The 24,024-nt window shown below is 39.6% G+C and overlaps 1 protein-coding gene across 1 annotated transcript in view; it reads right to left on the minus strand.

Annotated features, from left to right (window-relative positions):
- Positions 1 to 24,024, minus strand: part of WDR64 (WD repeat domain 64) — a 77,241-nt gene that overhangs the window by 16,570 nt on the left and 36,647 nt on the right. Inside the window, exons 14-20 of the mRNA XM_087718039.1 lie at positions 22,403 to 22,575; positions 18,047 to 18,226; positions 17,634 to 17,761; positions 15,571 to 15,663; positions 12,418 to 12,508; positions 5,250 to 5,289; positions 4,006 to 4,127 (exon numbers count right to left, since the gene is read on the minus strand). Coding sequence (XP_087574165.1) covers positions 4,006 to 4,127; positions 5,250 to 5,289; positions 12,418 to 12,508; positions 15,571 to 15,663; positions 17,634 to 17,761; positions 18,047 to 18,226; positions 22,403 to 22,575 — 827 coding nt within the window. The remainder of the gene's footprint in view (positions 1 to 4,005; positions 4,128 to 5,249; positions 5,290 to 12,417; positions 12,509 to 15,570; positions 15,664 to 17,633; positions 17,762 to 18,046; positions 18,227 to 22,402; positions 22,576 to 24,024) is intronic.

Below are 24,024 nucleotides of genomic sequence, written 5' to 3' on the forward strand. Positions count from 1 at the left end.
ATTTTCCTACCATTAAATTGGCTTGCAGCAAAACCTTATGCCTATTTCCTTCTAAATACATTATACCGTACTCGGGTGTACTGCACTGGATTTATGCATCACACTAAGCTAAGGCTTTTTAAAACAACGTTGTTCAAATATAATGGCCCAATTTGCACACGAGGCATAAAGTACTGTTCACAAACAAAAATGCTGGGTTCATACATGTCATGGCCAGCTCAGACTCTGGTGAGGATGCCAACAATGTGCACTCAATTCTTGTGTAACTGCTGGATAACTAGGAGGTACTGTAGCTGCCATCTATCTCTGAAAATGAGGAATTTGAGCTGCTACCAGTACTTGCTCCCAATGCAAGGGCTTGCCATGCAAATAGGAGAGCAAAGTGGAGGTATAATTATGTCAATATGATAAACATTTGAGTTAAGATATTTGAATTAATATGAATTAATGGAAGAGATGCACCAAAACATGTTGTAACCAGCTGATATACTTTTTTTTATAATATATACCTGTGTTCTTTTTTTTTTCTTTTTTTTTCTTTTCTTTTTCTTTTTTCCCCCTGCCTTGTTTTTTGTCCTTTTTGTCTTCTTTGTCTTTTTTAAAAAAAAATTCTTTTCCCACTGGTGTGGGCATGTATTGTTTAAGAAACAAAAATTATTATTATTATTATTATTATTTAAATAACAATTATAGTCAAATGAAAATGGATATATGATGATGGTGACATGTATGAATATTTGAGTTAAAATGCTCGAGTTAACATGAACTATGTTTGTTGACTGTGGAAGAGATGCGCAAAAGTCTATTTGTAACCAACTGATATACTTTCTATAGCGTGTAAAGAAGGATGTTGTATTTGTTTTAAATTAAAAATTAAAAAAAAATTAATAAAAAAAAAAAGCCCCCATACCCTTTCAGGTGGCTCCTCCCCAGGTTCAGACGAAGGAAACTGTAGACTCAAGTGAGAATTGTGAAAAGAGTCCATAATCTCTGTTCCCCTGTCCTCCGCACAAAAACATGATAATGTGTGACTCGCCCCAGGGTGGGGCTGGCTGCTGTCTCCACTTCAACAGAAAATGAGTTTATCAGGTAAGAACCAACACCCATTTTTCTGTGATCATGGAGACAGCAGCCAGACTGGGACGTACCAAAGACTGGGCTGTCCACTAGGGTGGGAATATGAAAGAAGGTCTGTTAGGGCACAAGCACTTGTTGTAGCATCCTGCGTCCAAAGGCTGTGTCAGCTGACGCATACTTGTCCAACTTGTAATGACGTATGAAGACGTCCAGGTGGCTGCCTGGTAAACTTCTTCCAACGTGGCTTGCGTGGACCAAGCAGCAGATGTCACTACACTGTAGAATGAGCTGTAATGTTTAGAGGAACCTGTAATGACTGAAGTTCCTAAGACAGTTTAATACAGGCCCTGATCCAGCGCCCCAGACTAGATGATAAAGCCTTGGCACCCAAGGAGGTCTGGCGAAAGGAGATGAAGAGAGTTTCTGAGTGGCGGAACAAAGCGGTGCAGTCAATGTAGATCTTGAGGGCCCGACGTACGTCAAGATTGTGCCACTTACGTTCCCTCTCATGACAGGGAGACAGACAGAAATCTAGTAAGGTTAACTCCTGACCTCTGTGGAAGCAGCTATTCACCTTCGGTATGAATGTCGGGTCCAGTCTTAAGACAACTCGGTCTGGATGGAACACACATAAATCCTGCCTGACTGAAAGGGCAGCCAAATCAGAAATACATCTGGCAGATGTTATAGATGTTATAGCCACCAAAAACAAGGTCTTAAAGGACAATAGTTTCAATGAAGTGGATCTCATAGATTCAAAGGCGAGGAAGTCAGAGCCTCTAGGACACGAGGCAAGTCCCAAGTTGGATATCTATGAATGGCAGGGGGATGCAGATTGGATGCTCCACAAGAAATCTCTGGATCAAAGGATGAGACGGTAGATGTAGGATGAGACGGTAGATGGTAGGCCATGGCTTTAGAAGCGAACCTGGCAGCATTGAGGGAAGAATCAGCTGCAAATTCAATGGCTGCCCTAATCTTTTTGAGGTTCCTATGTGATCTACTGTCAGTAGAAGCGATGCACTCCTGAAGTTGTTCAATCTAAACCAGGGCTGCCCTGGAGAAAAAGGAAGTGGCCGTAGAGGCCCTAACAGCCCAGGCCCCAGCCTGATAGTTTTTGACTAAGGTTTGGTCTGACCTTTTCTCCTCAGGCTTGAGGACCTCATCAGGGGCTCCAGAGACCACAATAGGGGAAGACAGGAGTGCAACCGCTGCATCCACTGGGGAAGTCTCGAAGAACTTGGTGAGTTCCGGTGCAATGTTGTAGAGACTTTTGTCGAGTTGGTCAGCTGTGGGCCCATGCCTGGGGACTCCCACTGCTTCTGGATGATGTTCAAGAAGATCTCGGGATCAGGGATCACCTCCTTTTCCACAGTAGGTTCGGTGAATGGGGTACTGGGGCCCTCAGTTAAAGCTGGTTCTGTCGTTTTTTCCTGTGAAGTAGAAGCTGAAGCAGAAGATGGTAAGTTAGCAGCTTTAATGGCCTTAAGTAGAAAGGACTTAAATCGATCAGTTTTGAATAATCCGTCAAAAGCCGGGGCATCTGGAGTGATCACTTTGTCGTTAGACAGGTCTGAATCCCACAGGGTGTCTTGCTCCCTGCAATTGAGGCCTGAGAAGTAGAGGTAGAGGGATCAGGTTGCTGAGCAGCAGCAGCAGATTTATGCTTATGGCCATGTGATGGAGCAGGTTGGAGGTGCTGTTGTAGGCCAGCAGCCATGACTTGTTTAATGGTTTCAGCAATGATAGTTGCCATATCTGCAGGAGAGGTGTACATGGCTTGGGGGATCCCTGACCCATATGCAACAGGGAGGGAAGCCTGTTCAAAGGTGTGTTCCCTATTGAGAGGGACATTAAAGAAATTGCCTCTGTTGTCAGGTTCCATACAAGAGGAGGACTCTGAAGAAGACAATTCCCCATCTGAATCAGCCAGGGAAGGGCAATGACCCATGGGAGGCAAGACAGGTGGGGCTGGGGAGGCAACTTGGAGATCCTTGGGAGGAGGGAGGGAGGGCTGGGCAGTTAGAGTTTGTCGCTTTGAAGACATTGGGGTTTACCTCTTTGGCTTGCCTCTTCCTGCTGCTCTTTGCCTCTGATGGCCCTGCCTCCTCTAATCCTGCATCTGTAGCCACAGCTGGATCAGCCATCTCCCCAGATATAAGTCAATGCCCCAATAAAGATAGGCAATGGTCTCACCCGTTTGCTGGCCAGGCGCTCGTGATCTGGTCCATTTGAAATGATCCTGGGTCGCTGGGCACTCCAAACGGCTGCTGTAGAGATCGTGCCTTTTTAAAAATGTCCAAAATGGCCAACTTTTTTTCTCTGAGGCTTTTTTAAGCCTCAAAATGGCTGCTGCTATCTTTGCGGGCTTTTCCGAGCCGCAAAATGGCCATCAACATTAAATGTAGCCAGGCAATCTGCAGAATGGCCACCGAACTTGCCGGGAACCATTGCGCACGAAACGGCTGGTCGTGTGTCCCTCCGAGTGCCCAGAGTCAAGGAGTGCTGCGGGGAAACAGCTGTGGAGCCGTAGTTCCTGAGTTGGCCGATCTGACTGCAAGGCAGGCTTCCTAGGTGAACTCGTGGCCGCAGACTGTCAGACAGCTGAAGAAAGGCAGCCAGAAAGCAGTTTTGAATTTTCCTCCAATTTAGTCAGAAAAAAAAAATTCAATTAAAAAGCCAATTCAAGGGAAAAAATCTCCAATTAAAGTAATAAAGGTAAAATTTGGAGGAGAGATCAATTCTCTCAGCTAGTCCTGGTTGGACTGAATCTGAAACTGTGGAGGAGCCACAAGGGACTGATGACATCATAAGTGTAGACTCAGTCCAATTGGTTGCTGGGCGGAACATACCCATCTGGCTGCTGTCTCCATGATCACAGGAAAACTCTTCTTCACTACTTCAGTCCAGTTCCATAAAAGGACTTACCGTAATGCTCCATAGATAAATGAAACCATTTTCATGTGCTGAGGCAAGTATGGGTATAGTACAATAAGCATTTTTTCCAACTGACAATACATTGGGTATTGCTCCTTTGATTATGGAAATATCTAAAGCAGAAGATAATTCATCAATCAAACAGCATTCATATTTTTCTTCCTTTGAATATAACTTGTTTTTCATTTTCTATTATGAGATGTATTAGCATACTCTATTTCCACTATTCACTTAAATTTTATTGACATAAAATCCATCAAGAATGTTATTACATAAATAATCAAGTCTCTATCAAGTCAAATTTAATCCTATTAACTTCATGGAAATCCTTCAAACTTAATCCTGTTGACCCCATGAAGTCAACAACATGTTTTTGGCAACAACATGAAAAAAGTATGCCATTGCTTTATTTTCATATTTATTTTTCAACTTCTCGGTTTCCTAGGATTCCATAGGGATTTTCCATTTAATCAATTCAAACCCTGTGTAGCTTTTCAAGATCAAGGTTAAGATGTGTGTTATGAAATAAATTTTTCAAATTTTTCCCTTTGGAATTCATATAGAACTTGTGGAAATTATTCCTTTGCTTCCTGAAGGGGAAGAATGTGGAGGGTTGTTTTTTTTGAAGCAGAACATGATTCAACAAACAATATACATGTTTTTCTTTCTTTGAATATAATTATTTGTCATATCATTAGATTTATCTAATGTATCTATGTCCACCTTTCAAGCACTTCAGCACTTCTGATACAGAAGTATTAAATGTAATTTTCCATGCTTGTCATTGAAGTAACCTCAAATAACCTAGCTGTTGCAGTTTTTTAAAAAGAGTTTCTTAAACATACTCTCAAAAATACAGTTTATTGTCTAAAGCACAGGTGTCAAACTCACGAGGGCCAGATGCAGCCCATGGGGTGCTTAGATCTGGCCCACACGGCCATCCTGGAAACAGTAAGGGAGCGGTCCGTGTGTGGCCCTCACGAGCTCTGTTTTAGCTGGGAAAGGGTTGTAGGAGTCCTTTGCAGCCAGAAACAGAGCTCGGGGGGCCGTTTTCGTTGGCAGAGCATTCGGACCACCACAGGCATCCCTTACATGAGTGACATCGAGCAGGTCACACCCACTCTGGCCATACCCACCCCAGCCCCCTTAGGTCTAGCACAACCCTGATGTGGCCCTCAATGAAATCGAGTTGGACACCCCTAGTGTAAAGGAACTAAAATTATTATGATTCATACCTGAAAGAGTTGTACCAACCGTGTCTCTTATAACGTTATTCTGAAATCAAACAACAGAAATTTAGAAATTAGTTTTTTCAATCCAAATTAAATTTAAATTAATCTTGCTGATTACTTTCAGTAAAGAAAACACCATCTTTTTAAAAATGTTCTCATAATTAACTAAAACATGAATTTTCCAGAGTATGTGCCTACAAGGTAGGCTGAATGTTCTTCTAGCCTGCATTAAAGGGCTTTGAGAATTTAAAATGGCCAAAATAATTACACCCCCAAATTTAGACACTCCAAAATCCCATATGCTTACTAAAATTCTCAGTAGACCAATGCTCCTTCTGCTGCTGATTTCTTTAAAGAATTGTACCAATCAGTCATCTCATTTCACTTTTGGTAACAGTAGGTAATAATGCTACCAGCAGAGAAAATAATACAGAAGTAGTGCTGAACTTTAGGCTAATACAAATTATTTTACCCTATTCTCTATTGAAGTAAAATAAAAGCTTCACTGTCCTGCTCCCCTCTATATAATAGATGGGAAGGTTTGTTTGAAGCTTGAACTCCTGTTTCCATCAGATTCATTCCTGTACTTGATTCTTACTTGAAAAATACAGGTCTATGGAAGTTTATAGTCTATTCTTGCTGCTTCTAAGAATTATTCCAACCCTATATTTATTTTTATCTGCATGCTTCATCATGATAAATTGCATGTAATTTTTTTATTTGTTATTTGATTTCATTTGTCAAATTTTGTGTAACGGTTTAAATTGTTAGTTTCCAAAATTTCATAAACAGTTTTTCAGTTATGATGAAAAAGAAATGATGGCAATATTAGAGATGTCCTGATTGAGTTGAGGAATATTATCACCATGAGAAAATTCTCCCTGGGCATAAGCTCAGCGCTCATTTTGCATGCTATTGCTATTGCAGCTACCATTTTTATATTATTTTATTTTATTTTTCTTATGCATATGTCCACAAATACCAGAACAGAATCCCTGAGGTTGAATTAGAATACTCAGAAAATGTATGTAAACTTGGATGAAATAATCTCAAGAAAATATAAGAAAGTGCAATAACAAAGATTTCTTATTCACAGCAGGCTTTGTTAAAATTATGTGCCGTCAAATTAATATTGATTCTTAAGTGACCACATACATTTTGTGTCTCTATCTGCCCCTAAGCTATCTTTTAGACCTTCCAACAATACATTTCCAATGATGCAAGTAAGTCCATCCACCTTGCTGCTAATCATACTTTTCTTCTTTTTCCTTCTACCTTTTCCAACATTTGGAGTATATGACAGAGAACTTAGTTTTTACATAATGTGTCTAGAGTAAGACAATTTTAGCTTGATCATTTGTGACTTGAGTGAGAGTTTTGGAGAATACCATGGCTTGCACTATACTGATCTTTATCAATACAGACACATCAAGATTTCCAAAGCCTTCATGGCTGCTCTACCAGGTGCTAGTGTGTTAACATTTCTGGACTGCTTGTTCCTTTATTGTCATGATTACGCAATAATTCCATTCTCAATTCTAAGGCTTGTTGTACCTGCTGTCATTAGCTACTCATATTCATCTTGAGCAGTGAGATGGGCAGCAAATAAATGTGATGATGATGATGATAATAATAATAATAACAACAACAACCCCTCCAAGCTTTATCTTGTCGTGGTATAGGGATTTGCATGCTCTAATGATCCTAAGGGATATACTGAACAGGTGCAACCATATCAGACAGGTCTTAGGTGAAGGGCCAGATAAAATTTGCTCCACAACCCATACAAATATGGTGAATATGAAAAAAAATGAAATTTATGCCGGCTGAACCATCACCCGGATTAATAAGGGTTCCATTGGATGCTATGGCTCCTGGGCATTCTGCGCAAAATGAGCTACATGGCTCAGTTCCCTCTGCTAGGCAACCAGGGCATGGAGCTGACAAGCTACTGGAAGAAAAAGTGAAAAAGTGAAAAATCTGGACAAGGGAAGAAAACATCTCTAGGTGGCGCAGTGGTTAGATCAGCAGTTCAGCGGTTCAAATCTCACCGGCTCAGGGTTGACTCAGCCTTCCATCCTTCTGAGGTGGGTAAAATGAGGACCCAGATTGTTGGGGGCAATATGCTGACTCTCTGTAAACCGCTTAGAGAGGGCTGAAAGCCCTATGAAGCGGTATATAAGTCCACTGCTATTGCTATTATGAAAGTTTACTATCAGTCTGAGCCAGCAAGACGTGGATTTCAAAAATGAATGTATCAGATTTGGAAGGTGAAACACATGGACTCTGATATCAGTGAACAAAGGCTAATGGACCAACGACGTGTAATTCTAAGCCACAAATTTTTCACTACAGCAGAATTAATAGGAATCGAAGAGAAAGCAACTAATGGTCTGAGTATACCAACAAAGAAGAGTAACTTCAAGAATGATTTGCAGACTCAAAAACAAACAGAGGAAGAAAAGGAGGAAGAGGATGCTGAAATGGATGAAGATAAAGAACAAGGAAGCACTAAAGAACAAACACCAACAGATATTGTTCAATTAGCTGAGAAAATAAAGCATCAAATGGAAGATGCTGAAAGGACACGTTTGCCAAAGCTGAACCAAGTGAACTGGAAAGAATTGAGAAAGGTACTAAAAAGGTCAATGAGGCTGTGCAAACCATTCAAACCACTACATTAGCTGAAACAAACCAGCTGATGTATGCAGCAGCCTTCATAACAACCAAAGAATTGAGTTTGAAAATACAAAAGAACCAAAGAGGCAAGAAGAGGAAGCCTAAATGGAAAATTCATTTGGAATTGAAGATCAAAAAATTTCATGGAGACTTGAGCAACTTGAAGAACCTAAGGCATGGTCAGCTAAATAACAAGCAGATCAAAAGCAGCCTGGAAGCAAGATACGATTTGGGGAATAAAGAGATTGCAATAGTAATTGAAGAGCTGAAGCAGAGGGTTGTTGCCGTTGCTGAAAAGATTCAAAGATATGAAAACCGAGTAACTCAATTCAAGGAAAACTCACAGTTCAGAGCAAATCAGCACCAGTTTTATAAGAGCTTAGAAAGTGGAGATGGAGTAACAACAAATGAAAATCCTGATAAAGAGAAAGCTCTGAAATTCTGGAAGAATTTGTGGGAAAACAATAAGAAGCACAACAGAAATGCAAAATGGATCAAACAGATTGAGGATTCTATTAAAGTGCATAAAATGGAAGATGTGAAAATAACAAAAGAAATGGTGCAAAGACAGTCAAGAAAAGAGAAGAACTGGAGTGCACCTGGACCAGATGAATTACATGGCTTCTGGTTAAAGGCACTTACAACTGTGCACAAAAGATTGGCAGCCCAAATGAACCAGATCTTAAACACACCTGAAAATGATGAATGGATGACAACTGGAAGGACATTTTTGATCCAAAAAGATAAAGAAAAAGGAAAGGATCCTGGAAACTATAAGCCAATCACCTGTTTGCCAACAACATACAAGCTCCTTACTGGTATCATTGCAAACCAAATTTATGGATACTTGGAAAGAAATAACTTGCTTCCTGTAGAACAAAAGGATGCTGCAAAAATTCAAGAGGAACAAAGGACTAACTGCTGATTGACAAACTAATCCTAAAGAATTCAAAGAAAAGATGAACAAAGCTGTTCATGGCTTGGATAGACTATAAGAAAGCATTTGATTCAGTTCTCCATAGGTGGATCAAGAAATCCATGAAAATCTTTGGCATCAGCAGCAACATACAAAAATTCATGGAAACTTCAATGAACCTCTGGAAAATGAAGCTTATAGGTAATGAAGAAGTACTGGGTGAAGTTGAAATTAAATGAGGTATTTTCCAGGGCGATTCCCTTTCACCCCTACTTTTTATACTCTCAATGCTACCACTGACAATCATTTTGAAGAAGATGAACTATGGATACGAACTTGCAAAGAAAGGACTGAAAACATGGATGATTTGAAGCTGTTTGGTAAAACAAAAGCTGAACTGAATTTATTAATTGAAAGCACAAAAGAATTTAGCCAAGACATTGGTAGGCAGTTTGGAATTGACAAATGTGCAACCATGGCAACCAAAGCAGGCAAGGTCATAGAAGATGATGGAGTAGAACTTGAGAATGAAGAAATGATAAAGGCAGTAAAACCAGAAGAAGACTACAAGTACTTGGGGATTTTAGAGGCCTCTGATGCATAATATGCATAATAAAGTCAAGGAATTAACTTCAGCCAAGTACATTCAACGAATTCTCAAGGTATTAAAGTCCAAATTGAGTTGAGGAAACATCATAAAAGCCATAAATACCTGGGCTATACCTGTGATTCGATACTCTGCAGGAATACTTGACTGGACCCAGATGAAGTTGGACAATTTGGACAGAAAAACAAGGAAGCTTATGACAATGAATCATGCTTTGCACCCTAAAAGTGATATTGACAGATTATATCTACCAAAAGCAAAGGGTGGTCGAGGACTCCTACAAGTAAAACAGACCGTGGAAGAAGAAAAACGCAGCTTGAATGATTACTTCCAGAAAAGTGAAGAACCAATGATTAAGGAAGTAAATAAAGGAGGCCTTTTAAAGACAACTAAGTCAAAAGCTGAATATAAGAAAGAAGTACAATACAATACAATACAATACAATACAATACAATACAATACAATACAATACAATAGCAGAATTGGAAGGGACCTTGGAGGTCTTCTAGTCCAACCTCCTGCCTGGGTAGGAAACTCTATACCATTTCAGACAAATGGCTATCCAACATCTTCTTAAAGACTTCCAGTATTGGGGCATTCACAACTTCTGGAGGCAAGCTGTTCCACTGATTAATTGTTCTAATTGTCATGAAATTTCTCCTCAGTTCTAAGTTGCTTCTCTCCTTGATTAGTTCCCACCCATTGCTTCTTGTTCTGCCCTCAGGTGCTTTGGAGAATAGTTTGACTCCCTCTTCTTTGTGGCAACCCCTGAGATATTGGAACACTGCTATCATGTCTCCCTTAGTCCTTCTTTCTATTAAACTAGACATACCCAGTTCCTGCAACCATTCTTCATATGTTTTAGTCTCCAGTCCCCTAATCATCTTTGTTGCTCTTCTCTGCACTCTTCTCTGCACTCTAGAGTCTCCACATTTTTTCTACATCTTGGTGACCAAAACTGAATGTAGTATTCCATGTGTAGCCTTACCAAGGCATTGATATGTGAAAATATCAGTGGGTGCAGCAAAATTTCACAAACTGACTACCTAGGAGAAAATATAGCCTGGTTGCACTCTTTTGCCAATCTGAAGTCACATTTTATCCAGACTGGCTTCCTGACCTGCATGTAAGTTTCTCATGAGAAAAATAAGCTGTTCCTGGATTGTCATTTTTTCTAAGCATATTCTAGAACCTGACATGGTTAGGGCAATTGAAGGCCTTTATATAATCAACGAAGCACATAGTAATTTATTTTTGTTATTTGACTTTCTCAAACATCCAGCATGGATCAGCAATAACCCATGTGCATCAGCAATAATTTATTACTTTATTAAGATCAATCCAAATATCACAGAAAAGTGCAGAAGATTTTTGGTATGCTTTGAACCTTCATCATGATTAACAGTAAACGAAATAAAGACAAAAGAGCTGCCTCAATCTTAAAGCCATAAAAATCTATATTTAGTCACTGCCTGCCTGAGGACAGAATGCATTCTCCTTGTCCTCTGGCATACTTTTGCTTCTATTTTCAGCTAACAGTGACTTCTTGTTAAGTGCAATCTCAGAATGGTGGTTTAAAGTGGCTGATAGTTTTGCTCAAACTTTGAGACACAGGCGGATGGTAACCTGCATCAGAAACTATTTATTTATTTGTTTGTTTGTTGTTTGTTTGTTTATTAAATGTGTTTGTGGCCCATCTTGCCGTGGTGTGTGTGTGTGAATATTCTGGGAGGCGTACAACAGTAGAATGTAAAATTATAAACAAATATACAAATAATAAGAATAGGAACAATGAAACCATAAAAAATAATGAAAATACATTGAGTCCTTGACTTACAAGAGTTCATTTAGTGACTGTTCAATGTTACAGCACTGAATAAAGTGATTTAGGACCATTTTTCACATTTACAACCGTTACAGCATCCCGACGGTCACAGGATTTGCATTCGAATGAATGCTTGACTCAAGCATTTGACATTTATGAGGGTTGCAGTGACCCAGGGTCACATGAGCCCCTTTTTTGATCTTCTGATAAGCAAAGTCAATGGGCAACCCAGATTCACTTAATAACCCTGTCACTAACATAAGAACTGTGGTGATTCATTTAACAAATGTGGCAAGAAAAGGCAAAACTCACTTAAACAAATGCTCACTTAACAACATAAATTTTGGTCTCAATTGTAATCGTAAGTTGAGGGATATCTACACAACAATATGAATTAAAAGATGGGTGGAGAGAGAGAGTGGGAAGCCCAGGGAGGAAGGTGGGATCTGTTGTTAGTCTAATAATCACCTTCAGTTCAGTATTTTCCCATGGGGTCCCCAAACCTGATGCAAGTCTTCAGGCTCTTACAGAAAGAAACCATACCTTGAAATTACATTGCTTCCCAGAGGTGGTATTCTGCTGGTTCAGACCGGTTCACCCGAACCAGTAAACGAAATCGTGCGTGGCCCCATCCACCCACCCCCATTCTATGTTATTTCATTTAGGCACTTTTTTTACCCAAAGCACATGCACAGCAGGGGCACGTGCGAGAGTAGTGAGCACTCTCTCATTTGCGAACCGGTAGGGAAGATAAGTGAATACCACCCCTCCTGCTTCTATATATTATGGTTAAATTTGATAATCATTTGTGTGGATTTAGACATTTATGGTTAATTAGATATACTAAACTATGGATTATTTTAACCATGATTGGTGGAAAAACCATCAACGCCTAGATTACATATAACTAAAGTATGATTTACAAACTATGAATCATGGCTCATGAAGGACACTAATTTATTATGATTTGGCTATTTTAATACCTGATTATGCTATAAGAATGGCTTACAATCACTTTTTGAATTCATAACTATAGTTCTTACTTGTGGATCTACCTTTTTAACACATTGATGCCTCTCGTTCCAAAAAAATAACAATTGCAACAGTTATTTTTTACCATTCTCCCCTCTGAAATGGAACATACCAGCTTTAACATTGACACATTATCTTCTGTTTCCTGTGTAGGCATATCCTCGCCCTGTGCTTCTGAATAGGAGAAACATTCACTTATATGGCTGCATGGGAAATAAAATCCAGAAGGCTCAGTGTCTGAAAATACCGAGAATATTCTTACGAACATATTAACCATTGTATAGTCTACTTTGGTTGTTTTGTTTTTTGCTTTTCTTCCAATAGGCCTACCACAAAGGTTTGTTGAGTATGGTGGGTTTCTAAAAGGTTTTTTTTTAAATCAGTATAAAACAGCAAATATTTGGAGTGAAAAGGGAATTGAAGTTATTATTTTAATCATTCAGAATTTGAGTAATACCAGTGACAATCTCAGATGCGTATATCTGGACTGTAAATTAAACAGGAAAAGTGTTTGATGGTAGATAGAAAGGATGTAAAAAGTAAACAAAATATTTGTTGTGCAGGTTCATGTCTGTCATAGGATGTGCAGAATGGTTTTGTTCCTTAGCTAATAATTGATGAAGGAGTGAACATGAGATAAAATTGATTGTATATTGTGATTTACAGTATACTTAAGAGAATGGTTCAATACCGAATGGAGAATAAGATAGAGAGGTGTTGTCTCTTTCACTGAGATTTATACATAACTGTATAAAGAATGCTTATTGAATTTTAGAACTGTGTTGGTCATGAAGATAAACATCCATATGTTTTTATATACATATAATACCATGTTGTTTGCTGAGAGCCTGAGAAATTATTTGTAATGAATATTAGGCAGATTATATGAAACCAAAGGGATATATATATCAGAAAACTAATGCATCAAAGACCAAGGTAATTTTGTCTGACAGAGAAAATGTAATGAGCTACTTTAACTTAAGTATAAATTTGAAACACTGGAGCCAATAAATGAGTTTGTGAACAGTAGAGTGTTTCCTAAAAATAGGAAAATGGATGTAGAAATTTTAAAATATGGAAATGCTGGTAGAAAAGTAATAGGGAATGTGTGTTTTTAACAAACTGGATGTTTTTTTTTTAAAGTAGCTGCTTATAAGAATATACTCTGCCCACTTTGTGACATGGAATGGAAAATTGGGTATGTTAGAACAAACAAAAGTTAAACTGAAATGCAGTCAAAGATGTGTGAGTGATAAAGCAAGAATGAATGGGTGCTGAATGAATCTGAGTGAAACATAAGAATAACTGACAAGTATGTAAGAAGTTTGTTGGAGTGATTTGATCACGTAGAGCAGGGTGTCAAACTCAAGGCCCACTGGCCAGATCTGGCCCATGGAGTGCTTTGATCTGGCAGCAGGGCTGCCTTGGAAACAGCAAAGTACTGGCCCACGGTGCCTCTGCCAGATAAAATGGAGCTCAGGGAAGGATGCGCACATCCCCCAGGGCTCTGTTTTTGGCTGTGATGGCTTCCTGCAGCTCTCTGCCAGTGAAAATGGAGTTTAGGGAGGCCACACCTTTTTTCGCTGGCAGAGTGCTACAGATGGCTGTCCCAGCCAAAAACGGAGTCTGGGGGCTCCCTGCCCTGGCCACCATAGGTGCCCCAGACATGAGTGACATCAATCTGGCCATGCACACACTGGCCATCCCCTCCTGGCCACACCCTTCCACTCCCGCAAGGTCAAACATAACCCTGATGTGGCCCTCAATGAAACTGAGTGACATCTCTGATGTAGAGAGAGTTAAGAAGACTTAAATTGAAAAACAAATCTAGAAAGAAAAAGTGAGTAAGTCAACTGATCAAGAGGGAGACTGTTATCACTGGATAAAGTTCATGAAATCCTGAAAAAGAAAGCCATGATAAGACACTGTATGAATGGAAGTATGCACATAGTTTGCAAGGATAGAAAGTATGGAGAAATTCAGTGATTTGTATGAAACTAGTTTAGGGAAGTTTTATTTGTCTTTTAACCTAATAATTTTAAATTTTAGTCCTTACTGTTTTTTGTCCTTTTTTGCACTCTGAATTAACACTGCTAATGTCAAGAAGAAATAGTATGAGAGGTCCATGCATATAAGGATGTGTCTAGGACAACTCACCACAGCCAACTTTGCCATAGGACAACTAAGTGTTATTAATCATTTCATTTAGTTACTTTTATTATTGGTGACCATATTTTCATTGAAATTTTTGTAACTTGTATTTCTGGATTGACTTTCTTTCATTATTATTGACCAGAGTTCCATTGAAATTAATTTAACTTTTATATTCATTGAATTGTCATGTGGCAAGTTGTCTCGTGGCCAGTTGGCCATGACGAGTTGACCATGGTAAGTTGTCCCATTCCATGTAACAACATGCAAAGTAACATTTTCCCTTAACAAGCAGTGGCCATTAATAGTGAAAATCTGAACTGATTTATGGGGATCCACATTGGCTATCCAATATCATATTCTGCCTACTAATTCTTGTTACAAGAAGCATTGCTCAAGAAACAAAGTAATATAGAGATGTCTACACTCTCTTAGGACTACAAAACAACTTCAGATAACTAGGAATTTAACAGAATGTGACTAATATACCGTATTTTTCAGAGTATAAGATGTGCCGGTGTATAAGACGCACCAAGATTTTGAAGAGGCATTTTTTTTTAAAAAAAGGTTTTACACTCTGCAGACCTACCCAAAACAGCCCATTTTTTTTTTTTGCAAAAATGGGCCTGGTTTTTGTCAAAAAAAGGGCATGCATAGTCTTTAGGAGGCTTGTAGAGTGCTCCTGGGGGCTAGGGGGCCCAAAACGAGCAAAGATTGGGGCAAATTTTGGAAAAATTGGCCCATTTCTTGTCAAAAAAGGACATGCATAGCCTTTACAAGGCTTGCAGAGTGCTCCTGGGGGCAGGGGGAGGCAAAATGGACTTTTTTTCTCATTTCTGCTCTCCCCAGCCCCCAGGAGCACTCTGGAGGTCTACTAAAGGCTATGCATGGCCATTTTTGCAAAGGGGGCAGAGTTTTTGGAGGCCAGAAATGCTGTATTCAATGTATAAGAGGCAGCCTGATTTTCACCCTCTTTTTTGAGGGACAAAGATGCATCTTATACTCTGAAAAATATGGTAGTTTCCCCTCCCCCAACTTTATCAAAAGGAAAAATAGTACAGCTTCTTAGCCCAGCTACCATAATGTATACATGTCTCATAAAAAATTGACTTACCTCTCAGTGATAACATCTTGATACAGGAATAGTAAGCAGTTGGTTTTAAGTAATCCAGGTCTATCTGCATGAATAGCATTCTGAGTTTTAAACCTGAAAATGCCGATACTTTGTCTGTAGTTTTTTCCACATTTGTTAGATATATTGTTAAATAGTACATCTTTCCTCCCTCAAAGTAGGGCCAGAATAATAATACTTTTTAAAAACTTTGTAAGTTGGCTTCATATTTTCAAATTCATGTTGGTTTCAAAATGATAGTGCAAATAATTGTGTCATCTCAAAAATTCATAGACTGCCAATATAGAATTCCCCCAGGTTGAAAATCTCCAATTAAAACTAAGAGAATTCATTCTTTATACTACCAAATCTCCAAATTTAGCTTTTCAATAATACATAGACCTTTAGTGAACTCAATAAAATTTGCCTAAATGACAAATACCTACCTACTTCTGCAAAAATCTTGTTTGTGCTCGGGATAACTTTTTTGTGCTGCTTAAAATCCCATAATTCTAAGAACGAGCTCTTCTGACTTAAAAACACCCACCCACACACTCAACTGTCCTTTGGGACTGGTTTTCAAAAGAAGACATTTGCTTTTGGGCCCATCAATTTATCTCTCTTTTGAAGCTTTGCTTTCTTAGCCAGGGGATAAGAATTATTCATCCATTTTAGTGGGAGGGAAGCAATCTCAATTAGCATTTCCAAGAGACTTTCAACATGAAGTAGATTAAAAGCAAAACTGGTGAAAAAATAAGGGCATGGTCTGGGAACCATTCTTTGTATAAATATCCTTTGAAGGAGAGAAGAATGAAGCAGCAAAGAAATTATTTACAGGAACTGTGGTTGCAGGGGAAATGGTTTTGAAGTTCAGCTAAATAGGATACAGAAAGCCAAAGTTATTTCTTCTGCCTTTAGTGCAGAATTTTAACGTATGCTCAAGAGAACAATTCCACTGAAACTCTTGGAGATGGGAAACTCAACTATTTCTTATACTGCAGCAAAACTAACCAACATTTCCCCCCCTCTCCCCTCTGAACAAGCAAGAACAAGATAATTGGCACAGTGCTCTGCCCAAGTGAATAAAGCCTGGATGGAGGCAAATAGGTTGCTGAACCGCACTGCCCTTTACTGAGCTAAAGTTCCCTCTTCTATGCATCTCATCCATTCAGTGCTATTTCTCTGACTCAGGTTATGCACAGGAGACAATAATTAAGATCTTCACTTCTGACAATCCATTTTTTACCACTCACACTGGGGAGGGGAGAGAGAGCACGAGCTGAAGAAAGTCTCCTAGCTCCAATCCTGAATGGCAGTTCATGTATGGTGAGGCTGTGTTGACACAAAATGGCTGATTATCTTAGAGAAATTACTCAGTCCTGGATGCTTCCAGGGTTGCCTCAGTCAAAGAGGGAAAAGTACATTTGAAAATCTCTTTAGGAATCTATAGCTTCCTGCCACTTCTTGATTGTAGAAAAAAAAAATCTATGGTGGCCCAATGAAGATCAGCAGCAGCACTAGCAGAGAGAGTTGGGAATTTTTATCTCCTTTTCCTGCTTCTTTTTCACTCCCACCTCGTATGCTCATATGGGACTAGTATTAAAAGTACATTAATAAGGGACAGGGAGTTCCTAGATCAGTCCTCTTTTGTGGGATTAGTCTAGTTTGTTTCCAAACCAGGGATAGAATGTAAAAAAAAATCTCAAGGTTTTTCTATTTTCAAAATATGGTTGATTTTGGAAAGAGAGCTAAACCCAAGTCTACCCTGGGCTGTTTTGTCTAAAACCATTGATTACGTTGACTGGATGATACTATAGCTTCATCTATGACTCAACTAAGCATGTCATTATGAACAGGATTTGGGGGGGATTTACCAATAATTAATCAACAATCTTCATATTTTTCTCTGAGTTCCAGTAGCTTATTCTTAGTTTAATATTTCTATTTCTCCTTTTCTCACATTGGGAACTGTTTTGAGACTGGACACTAAAACATCATTTATCTTGAATAACTGGACATTAGCACTGTCTCTCCACATCCATTATATGATAAAGTGTTGTACTTACATATGTCTGGCTGTGGCAGTTTCAAAATCCCATATGATGATAGAACCATTTGCACTTGCAGTAGCTAATAAACTGTAACCTTCTACTTTTAACAAATCAAAGCACTTCACTTCAATCTTAGGAGGTAGCTGAAAAATACACAAAGTAAAGCATCTGAAGGACATTGATTGGGAAAGAATAGCTGACCAGAACAGATGGACAATCAAAGACAAACAACACAGAGAAAGGCAACCAAGTGCTTCACAATTCCTTCCAATAATCTTTGTCAATATCCAGATAAACTTATAGAAAACAAAAAATCATTTTTGCTGCTTACTTTTGCTGTGGACCTCAGATACAAATAACTTTCTCAGAATTATTTTCTCTTTCTTCGTGTTTTCTAGAACATATCTAGGAATACAATAGTTCCTCACCTCTACATTTGTTTTTGTGAGATCTGGATCAAGCAGTAGTTGAACGTCTGGGAAAAATTCATTATTTTTTTTGACATTGGGAGATAGTTTTAGGGAAATGAGTGGATAGCCTTGTAAAGCAAACGACACAGCTTCAGGAAGTTCCCAAGTTATGGACATGTAAACTTCACCTTGATTAGCCTAATTGAATAAAGAATTGAAGATTAATTGACAATCAATCTGGTAAAAAATTCTAGTTTTGTAAATTACGTTGCATATAGCAATAGCAATAGCAGTTAAGACTTATATACTGCTTCATAGGGCTTTCAGCCCTCTCTAAGCGGTTTACAGAGTCAGCATATCAGCCCCATAGTCTGGGTCCTCATTTCACCCACTTCGGAAGGATGGAAGGCTGAGTCAACATTGAGCTGGTGAGATTAGAACCGCTGAACTGCAGATAACAGTCATTATATACATATTTATGTTAGAACATTTGTCCAAGATTAGCAGTAAATGCTATGAACAGTTATACTTCTGGTTGACATTCACATCTGGGCATTTCACACAGAGTTACCTTTGGGTAGATGCACTCACTTCAAAGTAATCATTTATGTGAAATACTTTGATAGTTTTAAAACTGAGATGGGTTTGAAGGCTGCAGAACACATTGCTATCATTAACAAAGGCTTTAAGTTTCTGGTCAGCACAAATGATCAGCCAGAAGTATGTCAGAAACTGAATGCAGCATTGATTAGAAATGTAAGGGAATGCAATCCAAGAGGCAGTTCTGAGCTCAACAAGCTTTTGAGGCATAATTAATTAAATCAGCTCTAACATAATGTCTTCAGGACAAATGACTGAAGTAAACATCTGGTGAAAAACATGTTTCCAGAGTCTCTTCTAAAAAGCCTAAATTAGATGATTAAAAAGATAATTCCCAATAAAAATACTAGTCATAATACCTAGGAAACATTTTGCATTCTCATTCAATGGGCAGCCACATGAGGATTAGGTACATTTAGCATGCCCTCATTAAAAAAATTATTAGGAACTGAAAATAATTGTGCATCTTCTTGATACATTATTTCAGGGGCTCCAGCATGGTATATCCACACTAAGAATGTATAGGGTTTATCTTTCTCTTGAGGTTTGAGTGAATTAAGAATTGTTGCAGTTTAAAAGGGAGCTGTCAGACCTGCCTCAGTTTTAGCCTTAAGAATGATCCTTAATTCCATTTGTTGAGAAAGGTATAGTTTCCTAGCGGTCAAGTGAAATACAATAGTGCAAAGCCAGAACTAAAATTCACATGCCAAAAACCTCAGGTCCAACTTCCCTTCCCTTAGGTACCTCCCCATGCTGGCCTCCCCAATGCCTAATCAAATTCAAAGATGTTTTCAGAAGGGTTGCTTCAAGTGTGGTTTGGTATGCGGCTGTATTCTCAGCCAGCCGACCTTAAAACCATGTTTCAGGGAGATGCAGTACAATACAATAGCAGAGTTGAAAGGGACCTTGGAGGTCTTCTAGTCCAGCCCCCTGCCTAGACAGGAAATGAACTTTTCATTTTTCTAGAATCCTCCCCTCTCCCATCCAATCCCCTAGAGTTCATGGCAGCCTGGCACTGAGCGATAGCAAAAGGCAAGCATGAACTGGCAGCTGACAGAAGCTTAAATATTTTTTTTTTCAATCTAGGCCATTTAGAGGGCATTTTTGAGGATTTGTGCTAATTTTGACTTATTAGCTTAGAATGTATTGTATATGATTATAAGTTAATGAGGATGGTTGGGATAGATAGATAGATAGATAGATAGATAGATAGATAGATAGATAGATATAGATATAGATATAGATATAGATATAGATATAGATATAGATATAGATATATAGATATAGATATATAGATATAGATACATACACACACTGCTCAAAAAAATAAAGGAAACACTTAAACAACACAATGTAACTCCAAGTCAATCACACTTCTGTGAAATCAAACTGTCTACTTAGGTAGCAACACTGATTGACAATCAATTTCATGTGCTGTTGTGCACATGGAATAGACAACAGGTGGAAAGCATAGGCAGCTAGCAAGACATCCCCAATAAAGGAGTGGATCTGCAGGTGGTGACCACAGACCACTTCTCAGTTCCTATGCTTTCTGGCTGATCTGGTCACTTTTGAATGCTGGCAGTGATTTCACTCTAGTGGTAGCATGAGACGGAGTCTACAACCCACACAAGTGGCTCAGGTAGTGCAGCTCATCCAGGAGGCACATCAATGTGAGCTGTGGCAAGAAGGTTTGCTGTGTCTGTCAGCGTAGTGTCCAGAGCATGGAGGCGCTACCAGGAGACGGGCCAGTACATCAGGAGACGTGAAGAAGCCCGTAGGAGGGCAACAACCCAGCATCAGGACTGCTACCTCTGCCTTTGTGCAAGGAGGGACAGGAGGAGCACTGCCAGAGCCCTGCAAAATGATCTCCAGCGGGCCACAAATGTGTATGTGGCTGCTCAAACGGTCAGAAACAGACTCCATGAGGGTGGTATGAGGGCCCGATGTTCCACAGGTGGGGGTTGTGCTTACAGCCCAACACCATGCAGGACGTTTGGCATTTGCCAGAGAACATCAAGATTGGCAAATTCGCCACTGGCACCCTGTGCTCTTCACAGATGAAAGCAGGTTTACACTGAGCACATGTGACAGACGTGACAAGGTCTGGAGACGCTGTGGAGAACATTCTGCTGCCTGCAACATCGTCCAGCATGACTGGTTTGGCAGCGGGTCAGTAATGGTGTGGGGTGGCATTTCTTTAGGGGGCCGCACAACCCTTCATGTGCTCGCCAGAGGTAGCCTGACTGCCATTAGGTACCAAGATGAGATCCCCAGACCCCTTGTGAGACCATATGCTGTTGTGGTTGGCCCTGGGTTCCTCCTAATGCAAGACAATGCTAGACCTCATGTGGCTGGAGTGTGTTAGCAGTTCCTGCAAGATGAAGGCATTGATGCTATGGACTGGCCTGTCCATTCCCTAGTCCTGAATCCAATTGAGTACATCTGGGACATCATGTCTCACTCCATCCACCAACGCCATGTTGCACCACAGACTGTCCAGGAGTTGGGGGATGCTTTAGTCCAGGTGTGGGAGGAGACCCCTCAGGAGACCATCCACCACCTCATCAGGAACATGCCCAGACGTTGTAAGGAGGTCATACAAGAATATGGAGGCCACACACACTACTGAGCCTCATTTTGACTTGTTTTAAGGACATTACATCAAAGTTGGATCAGCCTGTAGTTTTTCCACTTTAATTTTGAGTGTAACTACAAATCCAATGTGTTGTCAGCACATTCAACTATGTAATGAACAAAGTATTTAATAAGAATATTTCATTCATTCAGATCTAGGATGTCTTCTTTTTGTGTTCCCTTTATTTTTTTGAGCAGTGTATGTATTTGTGTGTGTGTGTATGCATATGCATATACATACACACACACATAAATAAATATTATATAAATATAAATATTTAAATAGATATAGGAAGTCTTTGGTTAATTGTGGTAATTGGGACCAGGAATTTGTTGCTACATGGTGAGTGCGATGTCATATTGTCATGTTGATTTAGGATTGCATTTCTGCTTGGTCATTAAGCATGACAACACTGCTTGGTCATTAAGCATGACAACATGCCATTTGCAATCTCTTACTGACTTCCCTATTGACTTTGCTTGTTGGAAATTGACAGAGAAGGTTGCAAATGAACAGTGACTGCAGGATGCTGCAATTTTCATAACTGTCAACAAGCTGCCAAATGCCTAAATCATGACCACATGACCCTGAACCATAAGTCTCCTTGTTCAGTGCTACTGTAACTTCTTGTTCAGTGCTACAGATTGATGAATGAATGGTCATTAACCAAGGACTATCTGTAATGGAGATGAGAAAATTCTTGAGGGGATTAAGAGGATTAGAACCAGAATTCATAAACAGAATATAATCAATAAAGAAAAACAGAATAAATATGTAAACCATTTATGAGTTAGATTTGTGGAATTTTAATTATACCTTAATTGCTTGAAGGGGGACAATCTTTGATATATTAAAGCTGTAATTCTGCACAAATGGATTTGGAATATCAGGATGTAAATACTTGAGAGGAAGTATTTCACAATGCTGATAACTGAGCCCTACAGAGATTCTCTAATTTGGGACTGTCTTGCTATGTTGGGATTACAGCTAACATAATAGCAAACTTGGCCATGGGGAGTTAAAGTCCTAACAAATGTGGAAAAGCCATAGTTAAGAGAGATGGGGTTCCCTGACTTTTGAAATTGAGAACAAAGTTAAGCAAATGAAATAGAAGTTGTAACAATTAAAGCTCAAACCTGAACAATTTTGATCAGCCCACTGTACTCCAAGACCAGGACCACATGCTTACTCTCACTGGCTTTCAGGTAGACCATCTGCATCAGCCAATGTTCATTGACCGTGATTTCCCTGCCCAAGGGCAACATTTTAAGAATCTGTCCACTTCCAAAATCCCATAATTTCACAGTCCCTAAATGTGTAATAAAACAGAAGGAATGTCACTCTTCATAGAAATAACAAATAGCTGTGTGCTACTGACAACAAAGTTTGCCCTTAACTATTTGAAATACATGTAGAACAATACCGACCGATTGTGTAAAAAGTCTATTCTCTTAATGCTTTACTAAGGGCTATTTGTAACTACTATACATGGTGCACAATGTTATAAAACCAAAAGAATTCTCAATTGATCTTTTTCCCCCCCAAGATGGCGATGTGCTTAGACACTGCGGCTTTGAGCTCCCTGGTGCCACAGCAGAATTAGGCAAAAACTAGTCTATACCCACTGGGAGTTGTTAAAGATTGGATCCTCTAGTCAACTAGATATTACCAGCGACTTCCAGCAGTCTCATAATATACCGAGTGATATAGTAAGACTGCCAGGCTCTCCATGGATCGTTGTTGGGCCTAGGAGGCGGTGAAGAGAGCAAAAGCAGAAGCAGGGATGCAGAGCTGGTTTGCTAGTTCGGTTACGGAAGCAGCCTCACAGACCAGCATTACCAAGCATTTTTCTAACCAACTCTAGATCCTTTGTCCACAAAACTGATGAATTAGAGCTATGGAATAAGCTCATTCGTGACTGCTCTGTGATGATCATCACAGAGACCTGGCTTCAACTACTTGTACTGGATGCGTCAGTGGAGCTATCTAACTGCACCACACACCACTTTGACAGAAACAGCAACTCTGGTATAGTATAGTATAGTATAGTATAGTATAGTATAGTATAGTATAGTATAGTATAGTATAGTATAGTATAGTATAGTATAGTATAGTATAGTATAGTAGTTAGACTTATATACCGCTTCATAGGGCTTTCAGCCCTCTCTAAGCAGTTTACAGAGTAAAAGCAAAGGTGGAGAACTTTGTATTTACACACACAATAACTGGTGTACTAACAGTAGAGTTGCTTATACTCACTGTTCTGCAGATCTGGAATTCTTAACTGTCATTTGTCGGCCATTTTATTTACCTAGAGAGATTTCTGTTATAGATATAACTGCTGTCTATATTCCACCTGATGCAAATGTTAGCGCAGCGCTCTCTAAGTTACATGACGCCATCGAGAGGCAGCAGAAAACTTACCATGAGGGAGCTTTTATCATGGCTGGGGATTTTAATCAAGCCAGTCTAAAGTCTGTTCTACCTAGGTTTGTGCAGTATGTGCAGTGTACCACCAGAGGTAAGAATACTCTAGACCAGTGGTTCCCGAAGTGGGCGGTTCCACCCCCTGGGAGGTGGTGGGATGACTTAGGGGGGCACTAAGAGGCAAGGGGGATGGCAGGGGGGCGCTAAGAGGCAAAGAGGGCAGCAGGGGGGCAGCAGGGAGGGTGCTAAGAAGGCGAGGAAAAAAAGATTGTGTATTGTGTTGGCTGCAGAGGGCGTCACCCCTAGGTTGGTAGCTTCCCCTTAGCTAATT

The sequence above is a fragment of the Thamnophis sirtalis genome, unplaced genomic scaffold (genome assembly GCF_051295495.1).
Source record: "Thamnophis sirtalis isolate CommonGarterSnake01/CBP01778 unplaced genomic scaffold, rThaSir2_p1.2 scaffold_6, whole genome shotgun sequence".
NCBI lineage: Eukaryota > Metazoa > Chordata > Lepidosauria > Squamata > Natricidae > Thamnophis > Thamnophis sirtalis.